This window comes from Lampetra fluviatilis, unplaced genomic scaffold, assembly GCF_964198595.1.
Source record: "Lampetra fluviatilis unplaced genomic scaffold, kcLamFluv1.1 SCAFFOLD_843, whole genome shotgun sequence".
NCBI classification, from domain to species: domain Eukaryota; kingdom Metazoa; phylum Chordata; class Hyperoartia; order Petromyzontiformes; family Petromyzontidae; genus Lampetra; species Lampetra fluviatilis.
Genome location: NW_027621553.1, coordinates 1 through 17,500, shown reverse-complemented (window position 1 = coordinate 17,500; position 17,500 = coordinate 1). Strand labels below are relative to the sequence as shown.

The window sequence follows — 17,500 nt, the reverse complement described above, 5'->3', positions numbered from 1 at the left end:
ACAACAACTACTACCACCACCAACACCACCACCACCACAACCACCACAACAACCACCACCACAACAACTACCACCACAACAACTACTACCACCACCACCACAACCACCACCACCACAACAACCACCACAACAACCACCACAACCACCACAACAACTACCACCACCACCAACACCACCACCACCACAACCACTACCACCACAACAACTACCACCACAACAACTACTACCACCACCACCACAACCACCACCACCACAACAACCACCACAACAACCACCACAACCACCACAACAACTACCACCACAACAACAACTACCACCACAACTACCACTACAACAACAACCACCCACCACAACTACCACCACAACAACAACAACAACCACCACCACCACCACAACTACCACCACAACCACCACCACCACAACTACCACCACAACCACCACCACCACAACTACCACCACAACCACCACCACCACAACTACCACCACAACTACCACAACAACCACCACCACCAGGGTAACAACACGCACAACTCTGATGATGTATTGTGCACTGTCCTTGAAATTGCACTCACATCATCATCACATCATCATCATCATCACATCATCATCATCAGAGTTGTGTGTTTGTGTTTTGCATTACGACCGCACCTATTGTGGTCTATGCAAACATCATCATCATCATCAACATCATCAACATCATCATCAACATCATCATCATTAACATCATCAACATCATCATCATTAATGTCATCATCATCATCAACATCATCATCATCAACATCATCATCATCAACATCATCATCATTAATGTCATCATCATCATCAACATCATCATCATTAATGTCATCATCATCATCAACATCATCATCATTAACATCATCATCATCAACATCATCATCATCAACATCATCATCATCAACATCATCATCAACATCATCAACATCATCATCTTTTTTTTTTCGATTTAAAGCGTCTTTCGTGACTGCAGCAGGGATTCATCTTCTTGGTTCTTTCGGTAAAGTCGTCGCGTAAGAAGGGAAGTAATAAAATAACAAAATAAAAACATAATAAAATCTTATTTAATTAAAAACATAATAAAACAGTACTCTCTTTATTTTAAAACCATAATAAAATATTATTTTATTATGGTTTTTAATAAAATATTATTTTATTATGTTTTTACTTTATTATTTTATTACTTCCCTTCTACGCGACGACTTTACCGAAAGAACCAAGCAAATAGAGTGCTGTTTTTCGTTCTTTTCTATCATGTGTATCAACAGGTGCCTCGCCCCACCCCTCTCCCAACACGTTCCATTCATTGGCAACCAATCTGATAAGCCCCTCTCCCTCATCCCCACTTAACTTGTATATAAGAACTTGCATCTTGGAATCGCTGCCTCACTTAATGCAGCAAATCTGACTGTGACGGTCCCCCCACCTGATGACGGAGACTTGTGTTGCCTCCGAAACGTCGTCGTGATTTTTTAATTGTTTTATTTCTATTAATTTTAATTTAATTTTTTACCTACACGGTGACTTTACCGAAAGAACTAAGAGTACAAAATACAATTCTCACGACGTTTCGGCCACAACGCAAGCAGCCGTCCTCAGGTGAAGACCAGGTCTGTCGGGAAGATAGCGTCTGAATGAGCACCACCAAGCTTGGCAGCGTATATACTTAATTAAATACTTAAATATACGCTGCCAAGCTTGGTGGTGTTCAGAAGAACAGGTCTGTCGCAAAGACAGCGTCTGAGTGAGCACCACCAAGCTTGGCAGCGTATATACTTAAATATATACTTAAATATACGCTGCCAAGCTTGGTGGTGTTCAGAAGAACAGGTCTGTCGGAAAGACAGCGTCTGAATGAGCACCACCAAGCTTGGCAGCGTATATACTTAATTAAATACTTAAATATACGCTGCCAAGCTTGGTGGTGTTCAGAAGAACAGGTCTGTCGCAAAGACAGCGTCTGAATGAGCACCACCAAGCTTGGCAGCGTATATACTTAAATATATACTTAAATATACGCTGCCAAGCTTGGTGGTGTTCAGAAGAACAGGTCTGTCGCAAAGACAGCGTCTGAATGAGCACCACCAAGCTTGGCAGCGTATATACTTAAATATATACTTAAATATACGCTGCCAAGCTTGGTGGTGTTCAGAAGAACAGGTCTGTCGGAAAGACAGCGTCTGAATGAAACACCACCAAGCTTGGCAGCGTATATTTAAGCTGCTGGGTTAGAGGGGGAAGAGCGCCTTGGCAAAGGAATTTGCATATCAAGAGGAATTTAGCATATTTATGGGAAATGCAGATATGGGATTAGTACTACTTGTGGAATGCGTAGGAGGTGGGGGGGGTCTCAAAGTCATATTATGGCCGTGCATTATGCAGGATTAGCAGCAACAAAGGGAGGGAGTAGGGTTAGCAGGAATAGAGCGAAGGAATTTTAATAGTAAGGAGCTGCAGCAGCTAAACCACCACGTAAACAAACTAAAATATAAACTACATCTCGATTTAAAGCTTTCGTGACTGCAGGGATTCATCTTCTTGGTTCTTTCGGTAAAGTCACGTGACTTTACCGAAAGAACCAAGAAGATAAACTACATCAGTATCATTAATATACTCTTTCCGACAGACCTGTTCTTCACCTGAGGACGGCCGCTTGCGTTGTGGCCGAAACGTCGTGAGAATTGTATTTCATTACGTTTTATCATGTTATTATTTCCCTTCTACGTGCTGACTTTACCGAAAGAACCGAGAAGATGAATCCCTGCAGTCTTCGAAAGCTTTAAATCGAATCTCCCCCCATTAACGCGTTGACACAACTGATGTGCTTGCGTGCGGAGATGGAGTTCCTTTCCAGCGCAGACCCCCGCCTGCTTGCCCATTGCCGCGTACATGACCTCCTCGTCGTTCTAACGGCAGCTCTCTCGCTCGCTCGCCAGCTCCACCGCTGGATGATTTGTTTTCCCGCCTGAGGACCACCGATCGAAACGTCGCCATTTGTTTCATTTCATACCCCGCGTGACTTTACCCGAGAGAACCACAGAGTGTGGATTCCCGCAGTCGCGAAAAGCTTCGAACCCCGAAGAACTCCCCGCTCACCTTCTAGAACTCTCCGGCTCTTTCCCGCCAGGCTCTGAGAGCTCCTCCAGACCAGGTCACCGTCCCAGCGGCTCCCGCCCACCTTCTAGAACTCTCCGGCTCTTTCCCGCAAGGCCCTGAGAGCTCTTCTATACCAGGTGACCACCCAGCGGCTCCCACTCACCTTCTAGATCTCTCCGGCTCTTTCCCGCAGGGCTCCGAGAGCTCCTCTATACCAGGTGACCACCCAGCGGCTCCCGCCCACCTTCTAGATCTCTCCGGCTCTTTCCCGCAAGGCTCCGAGAGCTTCTTTAGGCCAAGTGACCACCCAGCGGCTCCCGCCCACCTTCTAGAACTCTCTGGAGCTCTTTCCCGCAAGGCTCCGAGAGCTCCTCCATACCAAGTGACCGTCCCAGCGGCTCCCGCCCACCTTTGGATCTCTCTGGAGCTCTTTCCCGCAAGGCTCCGAGAGCTCTTCTAGACCATGTCACCACCCAGCGGCTCCCGCCACCTTCTAGAACTCTCTCCGGCTCTTTCCCGCAAGGCTCCGAGAGCTTCTTTAGGCCAAGTGACCACCCAGCGGCCCCCGCCCACCTTCTAGAACTCTCTGGAGCTCTTTCCCAAAGGCTCCGATGATCGTCGTGGTTGCATGTAGTTGCGTGTGGTTGCGTGTGGTTGCGTGTGACCATGGTTGCGTGTGGTTGCGTGTGACCGTGGTTGCGTGTGGTTGCATGTGGTTGCGTGTGGTTGCGTGTGGTTGCGTGTGACCGTGGTTGCGTGTGGTTGCGCGTGGTTGCGCGTGGTTGCGCGTGGTTGCGCGTGGTTGCGTGTGACCATGGTTGCGTGTGGTTGCGTGTGGTTGCGTGTGACCGTGGTTGCGTGTGGTTGCGCGTGGTTGCGTGTGGTTGCGTGTGACCGTGGTTGCGTGGGGTTGCGTGTGGTTGCGCGTGGTTGCGCGTGGTTGCGCGTGGTTGCGCGTGGTTGCGTGTGACCGTGGTTGCGTGTGGTTGCGTGTGGTTGCGCGTGGTTGCGTGTGACCGTGGTTGCGTGTGGTTGCGTGTGGTTGCGTGTGGTTGCGTGTGACCGTGGTTGCGTGTGGTTGCGCCTGGTTGCGTGTGGTTGCGCCTGGTTGCGTGTGGTTGCGCGTGGTTGCGTGTGGTTGCGCGTGGTTGCGCGTGACCGTGGTTGCGTGTGGTTGCGTGTGGTTGCGCGTGGTTGCGTGTGGTTGCGCGTGGTTGCGCGTGACCGTGGTTGCGTGTGGTTGCGTGTGGTTGCGCGTGGTTGCGTGTGGTTGCGTGTGGTTGCGCGTGGTTGCGTGTGGTTGCGCGTGGTTGCGTGTGGTTGCGTGTGGTTGCGCGTGACCGTGGTTGCGTGTGGTTGCGTGTGGTTGCGCGTGGTTGCGTGTGGTTGCGTGTGGTTGCGCGTGGTTGCGCGTGACCGTGGTTGCGTGTGGTTGCGTGTGGTTGCGCGTGGTTGCGTGTGACCGTGGTTGCGTGTGGTTGCGTGTGGTTGCGCGTGGTTGCGTGTGACCGTGGTTGCGTGTGGTTGCGTGTGGTTGCGCGTGGTTGCGTGTGACCGTGGTTGCGTGTGGTTGCGTGTGGTTGCGCGTGGTTGCGCGTGACCGTGGTTGCGTGTGGTTGCGTGTGGTTGCGCGTGGTTGCGTGTGACCGTGGTTGCGTGTGGTTGCGTGTGGTTGCGCGTGGTTGCGTGTGACCGTGGTTGCGTGTGGTTGCGTGTGGTTGCGCGTGGTTGCGCGTGACCGTGGTTGCGTGTGGTTGCGTGTGGTTGCGCGTGGTTGCGTGTGACCGTGGTTGCGTGTGGTTGCGTGTGGTTGCGCGTGGTTGCGTGTGACCGTGGTTGCGTGTGGTTGCGTGTGGTTGCGTGTGGTTGCGCCTGGTTGCGTGTGGTTGCAGGAGGAGCTGGCTCGTGACACGCGCACCGTGTGGCTGGTGGAGTTCTTTGCCAACTGGGTCCCCGAGTGTCAAACGTTCGCCCCGATCTTCGCCGACCTCTCACTGCGGTCAGCCGCTCACTCGCACGCACACACACACAGTGACACACACACACAGTGACACACACAGTGACACACACAGTGACACACACACACAGTGACACACAGTGACACGCACACACAGTGACACACACAGTGACACACACAGTGACACACACACACAGTGACACACAGTGACACGCACACACAGTGACACACACAGTGACACACACACACAGTGACACACAGTGACACACACAGTGACACACACACACAGTGACACACAGTGACACGCACACACAGTGACACACACAGTGACACACACACACAGTGACACACAGTGACACACACACACAGTGACACACACAGTGACACACACACACAGTGACACACACACACAGTGACAACAACAACAACAACCGCCATTCGCCACTAAGTGGCGGTGACGTCACCACGACGCTTGTGCCAGGCCATGTGCACCTTGAGGCCACGTGAAGTGTCGAACGCCCGCTGGCAGGAGGTCACGGGGCAGACCCAGGTGCCACGGGTCGACTGACCGAGATGACCGAGATGACTGGCTGATGCACCACCTGTGCCCCCTACTGTGCCAACTTGCTGTGCTTTAGCCACCCGGCGCTCCGCTCGTTGTTGTGAGCGTCGCTCCTCCGCCCTCCGTTGTTGTTGGAGGGCGACTGCCTCCAACTGCCCAGTAGCGTCCTTCACGAGCCTCCTCCACTGAGGCCGATCTTGACACCGCTGGTACCAGTCATCGGCAAGTCCACTCAGCTCCACGTCCTCCTGTACCACATCACTCCATCTCTTCTCTAGCCCGTGCCGCGCCCGTTTAGCCCCCTCGATCCGGCCGAACAAAAGCTGTTTAGGCATGCGGTGGCTGGGCATGCGGGCTACATGACCCAGCCAACGCAGCCTTGCCTGCCGGAGGAGCTCACCGATGGGACTTTGCCCAGATCTTTCAAGGATTTGTGAGCTCCTCACACAATCCAGCCTGCAGGTTAAACCCAGGATGGATCGTAGGCAGGCCAGCCTAAATGTTTCCAACCGGCGAAGATGCTCCACTAGGGGGGTCCACGTTTCGCAAGCGTAGAGAAGGGAGGGAATGACCGTGGCCGAGAAGACCTGAAGCTTCGTGCGGAGCGACAGACCAGGTAGCTTCCACACAGCGTTACGCAACCGATGAAAAGATATTGCCGCTCGACTGATTCGGAGTGAGACCTCTGCTGATAAACTGGAGCTGGTCATGAGCACACTGCCCAGGTATGGGAAACTCTCTACTCTCTCCACAACTGCCCCATCACCGATTGGGAGTTGTGGGGGCGGAGTGCCCGATGGTACAAAATACCCAGGCAGGTGCTTAGTTTTGGTGGGGCTGATGGTAAGGCCCCACCTCTTAGTGGCACGCTCCAGTCTCAGCAGCAGCGTCTCCAACTCCTCTTCTGAATGAGCAGCTATTACCAAATCATCGGCATACATAACGTGGTTGACCAATAGGGAGCCATCCCTTGATCGCACTGTGTGTCACAGTGACACACACAGTGACACACACAGTGACACACACACACAGTGACACACACGCACAGTGACACACACACAGTGACACACACACAGTGACACACACACAGTGACACACACACAGTGACACACACACAGTGATACACACAGTGACACACACACAGTGACACACACAGTGACACACACACAGTGACACGCACGCACAGTGACACACACACAGTGACACACACACAGTGACACACACAGTGACACACACACAGTGACACACACACAGTGACACACACACAGTGACACACACAGTGACACACACACAGTGACACACACACACAGTGACACACTCACACACAGTGACACACTCACACACAGTGACACACGCACAGTGACACACACACAGTGACACACACACACAGTGACACACTCACACACAGTGACACACACACAGTGACACACACACAGTGACACACACACACAGTGACACACACACAGTGACACACACACAGTGACACACAGTGACACACACACACAGACACACAGACACACACACACACAGTGACACACACACACACAGTGACACACACACACACAGTGACACACACAGTGACACACACACAGTGACACACACACAGTGACACACACACAGTGACACACAGTGACACACACACACAGTGACACACACACAGTGACACACACACACACAGTGACACACACACACAGTGACACACACAGTGACACACACAGTGACACACACACACAGTGACACACACGCACAGTGACACACACACAGTGACACACACACAGTGACACACACACAGTGACACACACACAGTGACACACACACAGTGACACACACACAGTGACACACACACAGTGACACACACAGTGACACACACACAGTGACACGCACGCACAGTGACACGCACGCACAGTGACACACACACAGTGACACACACACAGTGACACACACAGTGACACACACACAGTGACACACACACAGTGACACACACACAGTGACACACACAGTGACACACACACAGTGACACACACAGTGACACACACACAGTGACACACACACACAGTGACACACTCACACACAGTGACACACTCACACACAGTGACACACACACAGTGACACACACAGTGACACACACACACAGTGACACACTCACACACAGTGACACACGCACAGTGACACACACACAGTGACACACACACACAGTGACACACTCACACACAGTGACACACACACAGTGACACACACACAGTGACACACACACAGTGACACACACACAGTGACACACACACAGTGACACACAGTGACACACACACACAGACACACAGACACACACACAGTGACACACACACAGTGACACACACAGTGACACACACACAGTGACACACACAGTGACACACACACAGTGACACACAGTGACACACACACACACAGTGACACACACACAGTGACACACACAGTGACACACACAGTGACACACACACAGTGACACACACACAGTGACACACACACACAGTGACACACACACAGTGACACACACACAGTGACACACACACACACACAGTGACACACACACAGTGACACACACACAGTGACACACAGTGACACACACACACAGTGACACACACACAGTGACACACACACAGTGACACACACAGTGACACACACAGTGACACACACAGTGACACACACACAGTGACACACACACACAGTGACACACACACACAGTGACACACACACAGTGACACACACACACAGTGACACACACACAGTGACACACACAGTGACACACACACAGTGACACACACACAGTGACACACAGTGACACACACACAGACACATACAGTGACACACACACACAGTGACACACAGTGACACACACACACAGTGACACACACAGTGACACACACAGTGACACACACACAGTGACACACACAGTGACACACACACACACACACACACACAGACACACACACACAGTGACACACACACAGTGACACACACAGTGACACAGTGACACACACACACAGACACACAAACACACACACAGTGACACACAGTGACACACACACACAGTGACACACACAGTGACACACACACACAGTGACACACAGTGACACACACACACAGTGACACACACACATAGTGACACACACACAGACACACACACAGTGACACACACAGTGACACACACAGTGACACAGTGACACACACACACAGACACACACACACACAGTGACACACACACAGTGACACACACACACAGTGACACACAGTGACACACACACACACAGTGACACACACACACAGTGACATACACACAGTGACACACACACACAGTGACACACAGTGACACACACACACAGTGACACACACACACAGTGACACACACAGTGACACACACACAGTGACACACACACACAGTGACACACACAGTGACACACACAGTGACACAGTGACACACACAGTGACACACACACAGTGACACACACAGTGACACACACACAGTGACACACACACACAGTGACACACACAGTGACACACACAGTGACACAGTGACACACACAGTGACACACACACAGTGACACACACAGTGACACACACACAGTGACACACACACACAGTGACACACACACACACAGTGACACACACAGTGACACACACACAGTGACACACACAGTGACACACACAGTGACACACACAGTGACACACACACAGTGACACACACAGTGACACACACACAGTGACACACACAGTGACACACACACAGTGACACACACACAGTGACACACACACAGTGACACACACAGTGACACACACACAGTGACACACACAGTGACACACACACAGTGACACACACACAGTGACACACACACAGTGACACACACACAGTCACACACACACAGTGACACACACACAGAGACACACACACACACACACAGTGACACACACAGTGACACACACAGTGACACACACAGTGACACACACAGTGACACAGTGACACACACACACACAGACACACACACACAGACACACACACACACAGACACACACACACACACACAGTGACACACACAGTGACACACACAGTGACACAGTGACACACACAGACACACACACAGACACACACACACACAGACACACACACAGACACACACACACACAGTGACACACACAGTGACACAGTGACACACACACACACAGTGACACACACAGTGACACACACACACAGTGACACACACAGTGACACAGTGACACACACACACACAGTGACACACACACACACACACAGTGACACACTGACACACACACACAGACACACAAACACACACACAGTGACACACACACACAGACACACACACACGCACAGTGACACACACAGTGACACAGTGACACACACACAGACACACACACACACAGTGACACACACACAGTGACACACACAGTGACACAGTGACACACACACACACAGACACACACACAGTGACACACACACAGTGACACACACAGTGACACACTGACACACACACACAGACACACAAACACACACACAGTGACACACACACACAGACACACACACAGACACACACACACACAGTGACACACACACAGACACACACACACAGTGACACACACACAGTGACACACACACACACAGTGACACACACAGTGACACACACACACAGTGACACACACAGTGACACAGTGACACACACACACACAGTGACACACACACAGTGACACACACAGTGACACAGTGACACACACACACACAGACACACACACAGACACACACACACAGTGACACACACGCACAGACACACACACAGACACACACACACACACAGTGACACACACACAGACTCACACAGACACGTGTGACATGTGTGTTGCGTGTGACACGTGTTGTGTGTGCGTTGCGTGTTCCAGCTATGACTGCCCGGGCCTGAAGTTTGGCAAGGTGGACGCTGGGCGCTACGGAGACGCCAGCGCCAAGTAAGCAGCCGCCTTGACGTGTGCTTAGCATGTGCGTGACGTGTGCTTAGCGTGTGCTTAGCGTGTGCTTAGCGTGTGCGTGGCGTGTGCATGACGTGTGCTTAGCGTGTGCTTAGCGTGTGCTTAGCGTGTGCTTAGCGTGTGCGTGGCGTGTGCTTAGCGTGTGCTTAGCGTGTGCTTAGCGTGTGCTTAGCATGTGCGTGACGTGTGCTTAGCGTGTGCTTAGCGTGTGCTTAGCGTGTGCGTGGCGTGTGCATGACGTGTGCTTAGCGTGTGCTTAGCGTGTGCTTAGCGTGTGCTTAGCGTGTGCGTGGCGTGTGCATGACGTGTGCTTAGCGTGTGCTTAGCGTGTGCTTAGCGTGTGCGTGGCGTGTGCGTGGCGTGTGGTGTGTGTGTGTGGTGTGTGGGTGGCATGTGCGTGGCATTTGATGATGGTGATGCTGCTGCTGCTGATGATGATGATGTTGACGATGGTGGTGGTGATGGTGGTGATGGTGATGGTGGTGATGGTGATGATGGTGATGGTGGTGATGGTGGTGATGGTGGTGATGGTGGTGATGGTGATGGTGGTGGTGATGGTGGTGATGGTGATGATGGTGATGGTGGTGATGGTGGTGATGGTGATGGTGATGATGGTGATGGTGGTGATGGTGGTGATGGTGGTGATGGTGATGGTGGTGATGGTGGTGGTGATGATGGTGATGGTGATGATGGTGGTGATGGTGATGGTGGTGGTGATGATGGTGGTGGTGATGATGGTGATGGTGGTGATGGTGGTGATGGTGATGGTGGTGATGGTGGTGGTGGTGATGGTGGTGATGGTGATGATGGTGATGGTGGTGATGGTGGTGATGGTGATGGTGATGATGGTGATGGTGGTGATGGTGGTGATGGTGGTGATGGTGATGGTGGTGATGGTGGTGGTGATGATGGTGATGGTGGTGATGGTGATGATGGTGATGGTGGTGATGGTGGTGATGGTGATGGTGGTGGTGATGATGGTGATGGTGGTGATGGTGGTGATGGTGGTGATGGTGATGGTGGTGATGGTGGTGATGGTGATGGTGGTGATGGTGGTGATGGTGATGGTGATGATGGTGATGGTGGTGATGGTGGTGATGGTGATGGTGATGATGGTGATGGTGGTGATGGTGGTGATGGTGGTGATGGTGATGGTGGTGATGGTGGTGGTGATGATGGTGATGGTGGTGATGGTGGTGATGGTGATGATGGTGATGGTGGTGATGGTGGTGATGGTGGTGATGGTGATGGTGATGATGGTGATGGTGGTGATGGTGGTGATGGTGATGGTGATGATGGTGATGGTGGTGATGGTGGTGATGGTGATGATGGTGATGGTGGTGATGGTGGTGATGGTGGTGATGGTGGTGGTGATGATGGTGATGGTGGTGATGGTGGTGATGGTGATGGTGATGATGGTGATGGTGGTGATGGTGGTGATGGTGATGATGGTGATGGTGGTGATGGTGGTGATGGTGATGGTGGTGATGGTGGTGATGGTGGTGGTGATGATGGTGATGGTGGTGATGGTGGTGATGGTGATGGTGGTGATGGTGGTGATGGTGGTGGTGATGATGTGATGATGATGTTGATGATGATGTTGATGATGATGTTGATGATGATGTTGATGATGATGTTGATGATGATGATGATGATGATGTTGATGATGATGTGATGATGTTGATGATGATGTTGATGATGATGATGTTGATGATGATGTTGATGATGATGATGATGATGTTGTGATGATGATGTTGATGATGTGTTGATGATGATGTTGATGATGATGATGATGTTGATGATGATGTTGATGATGATGTTGATGATGATGTTGTGATGATGATGATGATGTTGATGTGATGTTGATGATGATGATGTTGATGATGTTGTGATGTTGATGTTGATGATGTTGATGATGATGATGTTGATGATGATGTTGATGATGATGATGTTGATGTTGATGATGATGTTGATGATGATGATGATGATGTTGATGATGATGTTGATGATGATGTTGATGTTGATGATGATGTTGATGATGTTGTGATGATGATGATGATGGTTGATGTGATGTTGATGTTGATGATGATGTTGATGATGATGTTGTTGGTGATGTTGATGATGATGATGTTGATGATGATGTTGATGTTGATGATGATGTTGATGATGATGATGATGTTGATGATGATGTTGATGATGATGTTGATGATGATGATGATGTTGATGATGATGTTGATGTGATGATGATGTTGATGATGATGTTGATGATGTGTTGATGATGATGTTGATGATGTTGATGATGTTGATGATGTTGATGATGATGTTGATGATGTTGTGATGATGTTGATGATGATGTTGATGATGATGTGATGATGATGATGTTGATGATGATGTTGATGATGTTGTTGATGATGTTGATGATGATGTTGTTGATGTGATGATGATGTTGATGATGTTGGTGATGATGTTGATGTTGATGTTGATGATGTTGTTGATGTGATGATGTTGTTGATGTTGATGTGATGATGTTGATGATTGATGTTGATGATGTTGATGATGATGTTGATGATGATGTTGATGATGTTGATGATGATGTGATGATGTTGATGTGATGTTGATTGTTGTTGATGATGATGTTGATGATGTTGATGTGTGTTGATGATGTTGATGATGATGTTGTTGATGTTGATGTTGATGTTGATGTGTTGATGATGTTGATGATGTTGTTGATGTTGATGATGTTGATGTTGATGTTGATGATGTTGATGTGATGTTGATGATGTTGTTGTGTTGATGATGTTGATGATGATGTTGATGTGATGATGTTGTGATGATGTGTGATGTTGTTGATGTTGATGTGTTGATGATGGTTGTTGTTGATGTTGATGTTGATGGATGTTGATGTGATGTTGATGATGATGTTGATGATGTTGATGTGATGATGTTGATGATGATGTGATGATGTTGATGATGTGTTGATGATGTGATGTGATGATGTTGATGTTGATGTTGATGTTGTTGATGTTGTTGGTGATGTGTTGATGATGTTGATGATGATGTTGATGATGATGTTGATGATGGTGATGATGTTGATGATGTGATGATGATGTTGATGATGTTGATGATGTTGATGATGTTGATGTGATGTTGATGATGATGATGTTGATGATGATGTTGATGATGATGTTGATGATGTTGATGATGATGTTATGATGGTGATGATGTTGATGTTGATGATGTTGTTGATGATGTTGTGATGATGTTGATGATGATGTTGATGATGTGATGTTGATGATGATGTTGATGATGTTGATGATGTTGATGATGTGTTGATGATGATGTTGATGATGATGTTGATGATGATGATGATGTTGTTGTTGATGTTGATGTTGATGATGTTGTTGATGATGTTGTGATGATGTTGATGATGATGTTGATGATGATGTTGATGTTGATGATGATGTTGATGTTGATGATGATGTTGATGATGTTGATGATGATGATGATGATGTTGTTGTTGATGTTGATGTTGATGATGATGTGTTGATGTTGATGATGTTGATGATGTTGTTGGTGATGATGTTGATGATGATGTTGATGTTGATGATGTTGATGTTGATGTGATGATGTTGTTGATGTTGATGATGATGTTGATGATGTGTTGATGATGTTGATGATGTTGTGATGATGTTGTTGATGATGTGTTGATGATGTTGTGATGATGTTGTGTTGATGATGTTGATGATGATGTTGATGATGTTGTTGATGATGTTGTTGGTGATGTTGATGATGTTGTGATGTTGTTGATGATGTGATGTGTGATGTTGATGATGATGTTGTGGATGATGTTTGGTGATGATGTTGATGTTGTTGATGTTGTTGTTGATGATGTTGATGTGTTGATGATGATGTTGATGTGATGTGATGTGTTGATGATGTTGTGTTGATGTGTTGTGATGTTGGTGATGATGTTGATGATGATGTTGTGGTGATGATGATGTTGTTGATGATGTTGATGATGTTGATGTTGTTGATGATGATGTTGGTGATGTTGATGATGATGTTGGTGATGATGTTGATGATGTTGATGATGTTGTTGTTGATGATGTTGATGATGTTGATGTTGATGTTGATGATGTGTTGATGATGTTGTGATGTGATGATGTTGTTGATGATGTTGATGATGATGTTGTTGTTGATGATGATGTTGATGATGATGTTGATGATGATGTTGATGATGTTGATGATGATGTTGATGATGATGTTGATGATGTTGATGATGTTGTGATGATGTTGGATGATGTGTGATGATGTTGTTGTTGATGTTGATGTTGATGATGATGTTGATGATGATGTTGATGATGATGTTGATGATGTTGATGATGTTGATGATGATGTTGATGATGATGTTGATGTTGATGATGTTGTGATGATGTTGATGATGATGTTGATGATGATGTTGATGATGATGATGATGTTGTTGTGATGATGATGTTGATGATGTTGATGATGATGTTGATGATGTGTTGATGATGTTGATGATGATGTTGATGATGATGATGATGATGTTGATGATGATGTGATGATGATGATGTTGATGTTGGTGATGTTGTTGATGATGTTGGTGATGATGATGTTGATGATGTTGTGATGTTGATGTTGTTGATGATGTTGATGATGTTGTGATGATGTTGATGATGTTGATGTGTTGATGATGATGTTGATGATGTTGATGATGTGTTGTTGTTGATGTGATGTTGATGATGTTGATGATGATGTTGATGATGATGTTGATGATGTTGATGATGATGTTGATGATGATGTTGATGATGATGATGTTGATGTTGATGATGATGATGATGTTGATGATGTTGATGATGATGTTGATGATGATGTTGATGATGATGATGATGATGTTGATGATGATGTTGATGATGTTGATGTTGATGTTGATGATGATGATGATGTTGATGATGATGATGTTGATGTGATGATGATGATGTTGATGATGATGTTGATGATGATGTTGATGATGTTGATGTTGATGTTGATGATGATGTTGATGATGTTGATGATGATGTTGATGATGATGTGTTGATGATGATGTTGATGATGATGATGATGATGATGTTGATGATGATGTTGATGTGATGATGTTGATGATGATGTTGATGATGATGTTGATGATGATGATGATGTTGATGATGATGATGTTGATGATGATGTGATGTTGATGATGATGATGATGTTGATGATGATGTTGATGATGTGATGTTGATGATGATGTTGATGATGATGTTGATGATGTTGTGATGATGTGATGATGATGATGTTGGTGATGATGTTGATGTTGATGATGATGTTGTTGATGATGATGATGATGTTGATGATGATGTTGATGATGATGATGTTGATGATGATGTGATGATGATGATGATGATGTTGATGATGATGTTGATGATGATGATGATGATGTTGATGATGATGTTGATGTTGATGTTGATGTTGATGATGATGATGATGTTGATGATGATGATGATGTTGATGATGATGATGATGATGTTGATGATGATGTTGATGTTGATGATGATGATGTTGGTGATGATGTTGATGTTGATGATGATGATGTTGATGATGATGATGATGTTGATGTTGTGATGATGATGTTGTTGATGATGATGTTGATGTTGATGATGTTGATGTTGATGTTGATGATGTTGATGATGATGTTGATGATGATGATGATGTTGATGATGATGTTGTTGGTGATGTTGATGATGATGTTGATGATGATGATGATGATGTTGATGATGATGATGATGTTGATGATGTTGATGATGATGTTGATGATGATGTTGATGATGATGATGATGATGTTGATGATGATGTTGATGATGATGATGATGATGTTGATGATGTTAATGATGATGATGTTGATGATGATGTTGATGATGATGATGTTGATGATGATGTTGATGATGTTACAGGTTCAGAGTGAGTGCCTCTCCGCTGGCTAAGCAGCTGCCTGCCCTGCTGCTGTTCCGTGATGGGGTTCATGATGATGATGATGTTGATGATGATGTTGATGATGATGTTGATGATGTTGATGATGTTGATGATGATGATGTTACAGGTTCAGAGTGAGTGCCTCTCCGCTGGCTAAGCAGCTCCCTGCGCTGCTGCTGTTCCGTGATGGGGTTCATGATGATGATGATGTTGATGATGATGATGATGTTGATGATGATGTTGATGATGATGTTACAGGTTCAGAGTGAGTGCCTCACCGCTGGCTAAGCAGCTGCCTGCCCTGCTGCTGTTCCGTGATGGGGTAGAGTCCGCAAGACGCCCACTCACAGACAGCCGGGGCAGAGCGGTGACGTGGACCTTTAGTCAGGTGACACTCACTCACTCAGTCACTCAGTAACTCAGTCACTCACTCACTCACTCACCACCCACCCACTCACTCACCCACCCACCCACCCACTCACTCACCCACCCACCCACCCACTCACCCACCCACCCACTCGCTCACTCACCCACTCGCCCACCCACCCACTCACCCACCCACTCACCCACCCACTCACCCACTCACCCACTCACTCACCCACCCACTCACTCACCCACCCACCCACTCACTCACCCACCCACCCACCCACTCACCCACCCACTCGCTCACTCACCCACTCACCCACTCACTCACTCACCCACTCACTCACCCACCCACCCACCCACTCACTCACCCACCCACCCACCCACCCACTCACCCACCCACCCACCCACTCACTCACTCACTCACCCACTCGCCCACCCACCCACTCACCCACTCACTCACCCACCCACTCACTCACCCACCCACCCACCCA

General features: G+C 47.8%; 1 protein-coding gene across 1 annotated transcript in view; it reads left to right on the top strand.

Moving 5' to 3' along the window:
- TMX2 (thioredoxin related transmembrane protein 2) overlaps window positions 1–17,029 on the top strand; it is a 35,568-nt gene extending 18,539 nt beyond the window's left edge. The window contains exons 3-5 of the mRNA XM_078885632.1: window positions 5,004–5,110; window positions 10,551–10,616; window positions 16,970–17,029. Coding sequence (XP_078741758.1) covers window positions 5,004–5,110; window positions 10,551–10,616; window positions 16,970–17,027 — 231 coding nt within the window. The 3' untranslated portion in view covers window positions 17,028–17,029. The remainder of the gene's footprint in view (window positions 1–5,003; window positions 5,111–10,550; window positions 10,617–16,969) is intronic.
- The last annotated feature ends 471 nt before the right edge of the window (window positions 17,030–17,500 follow it).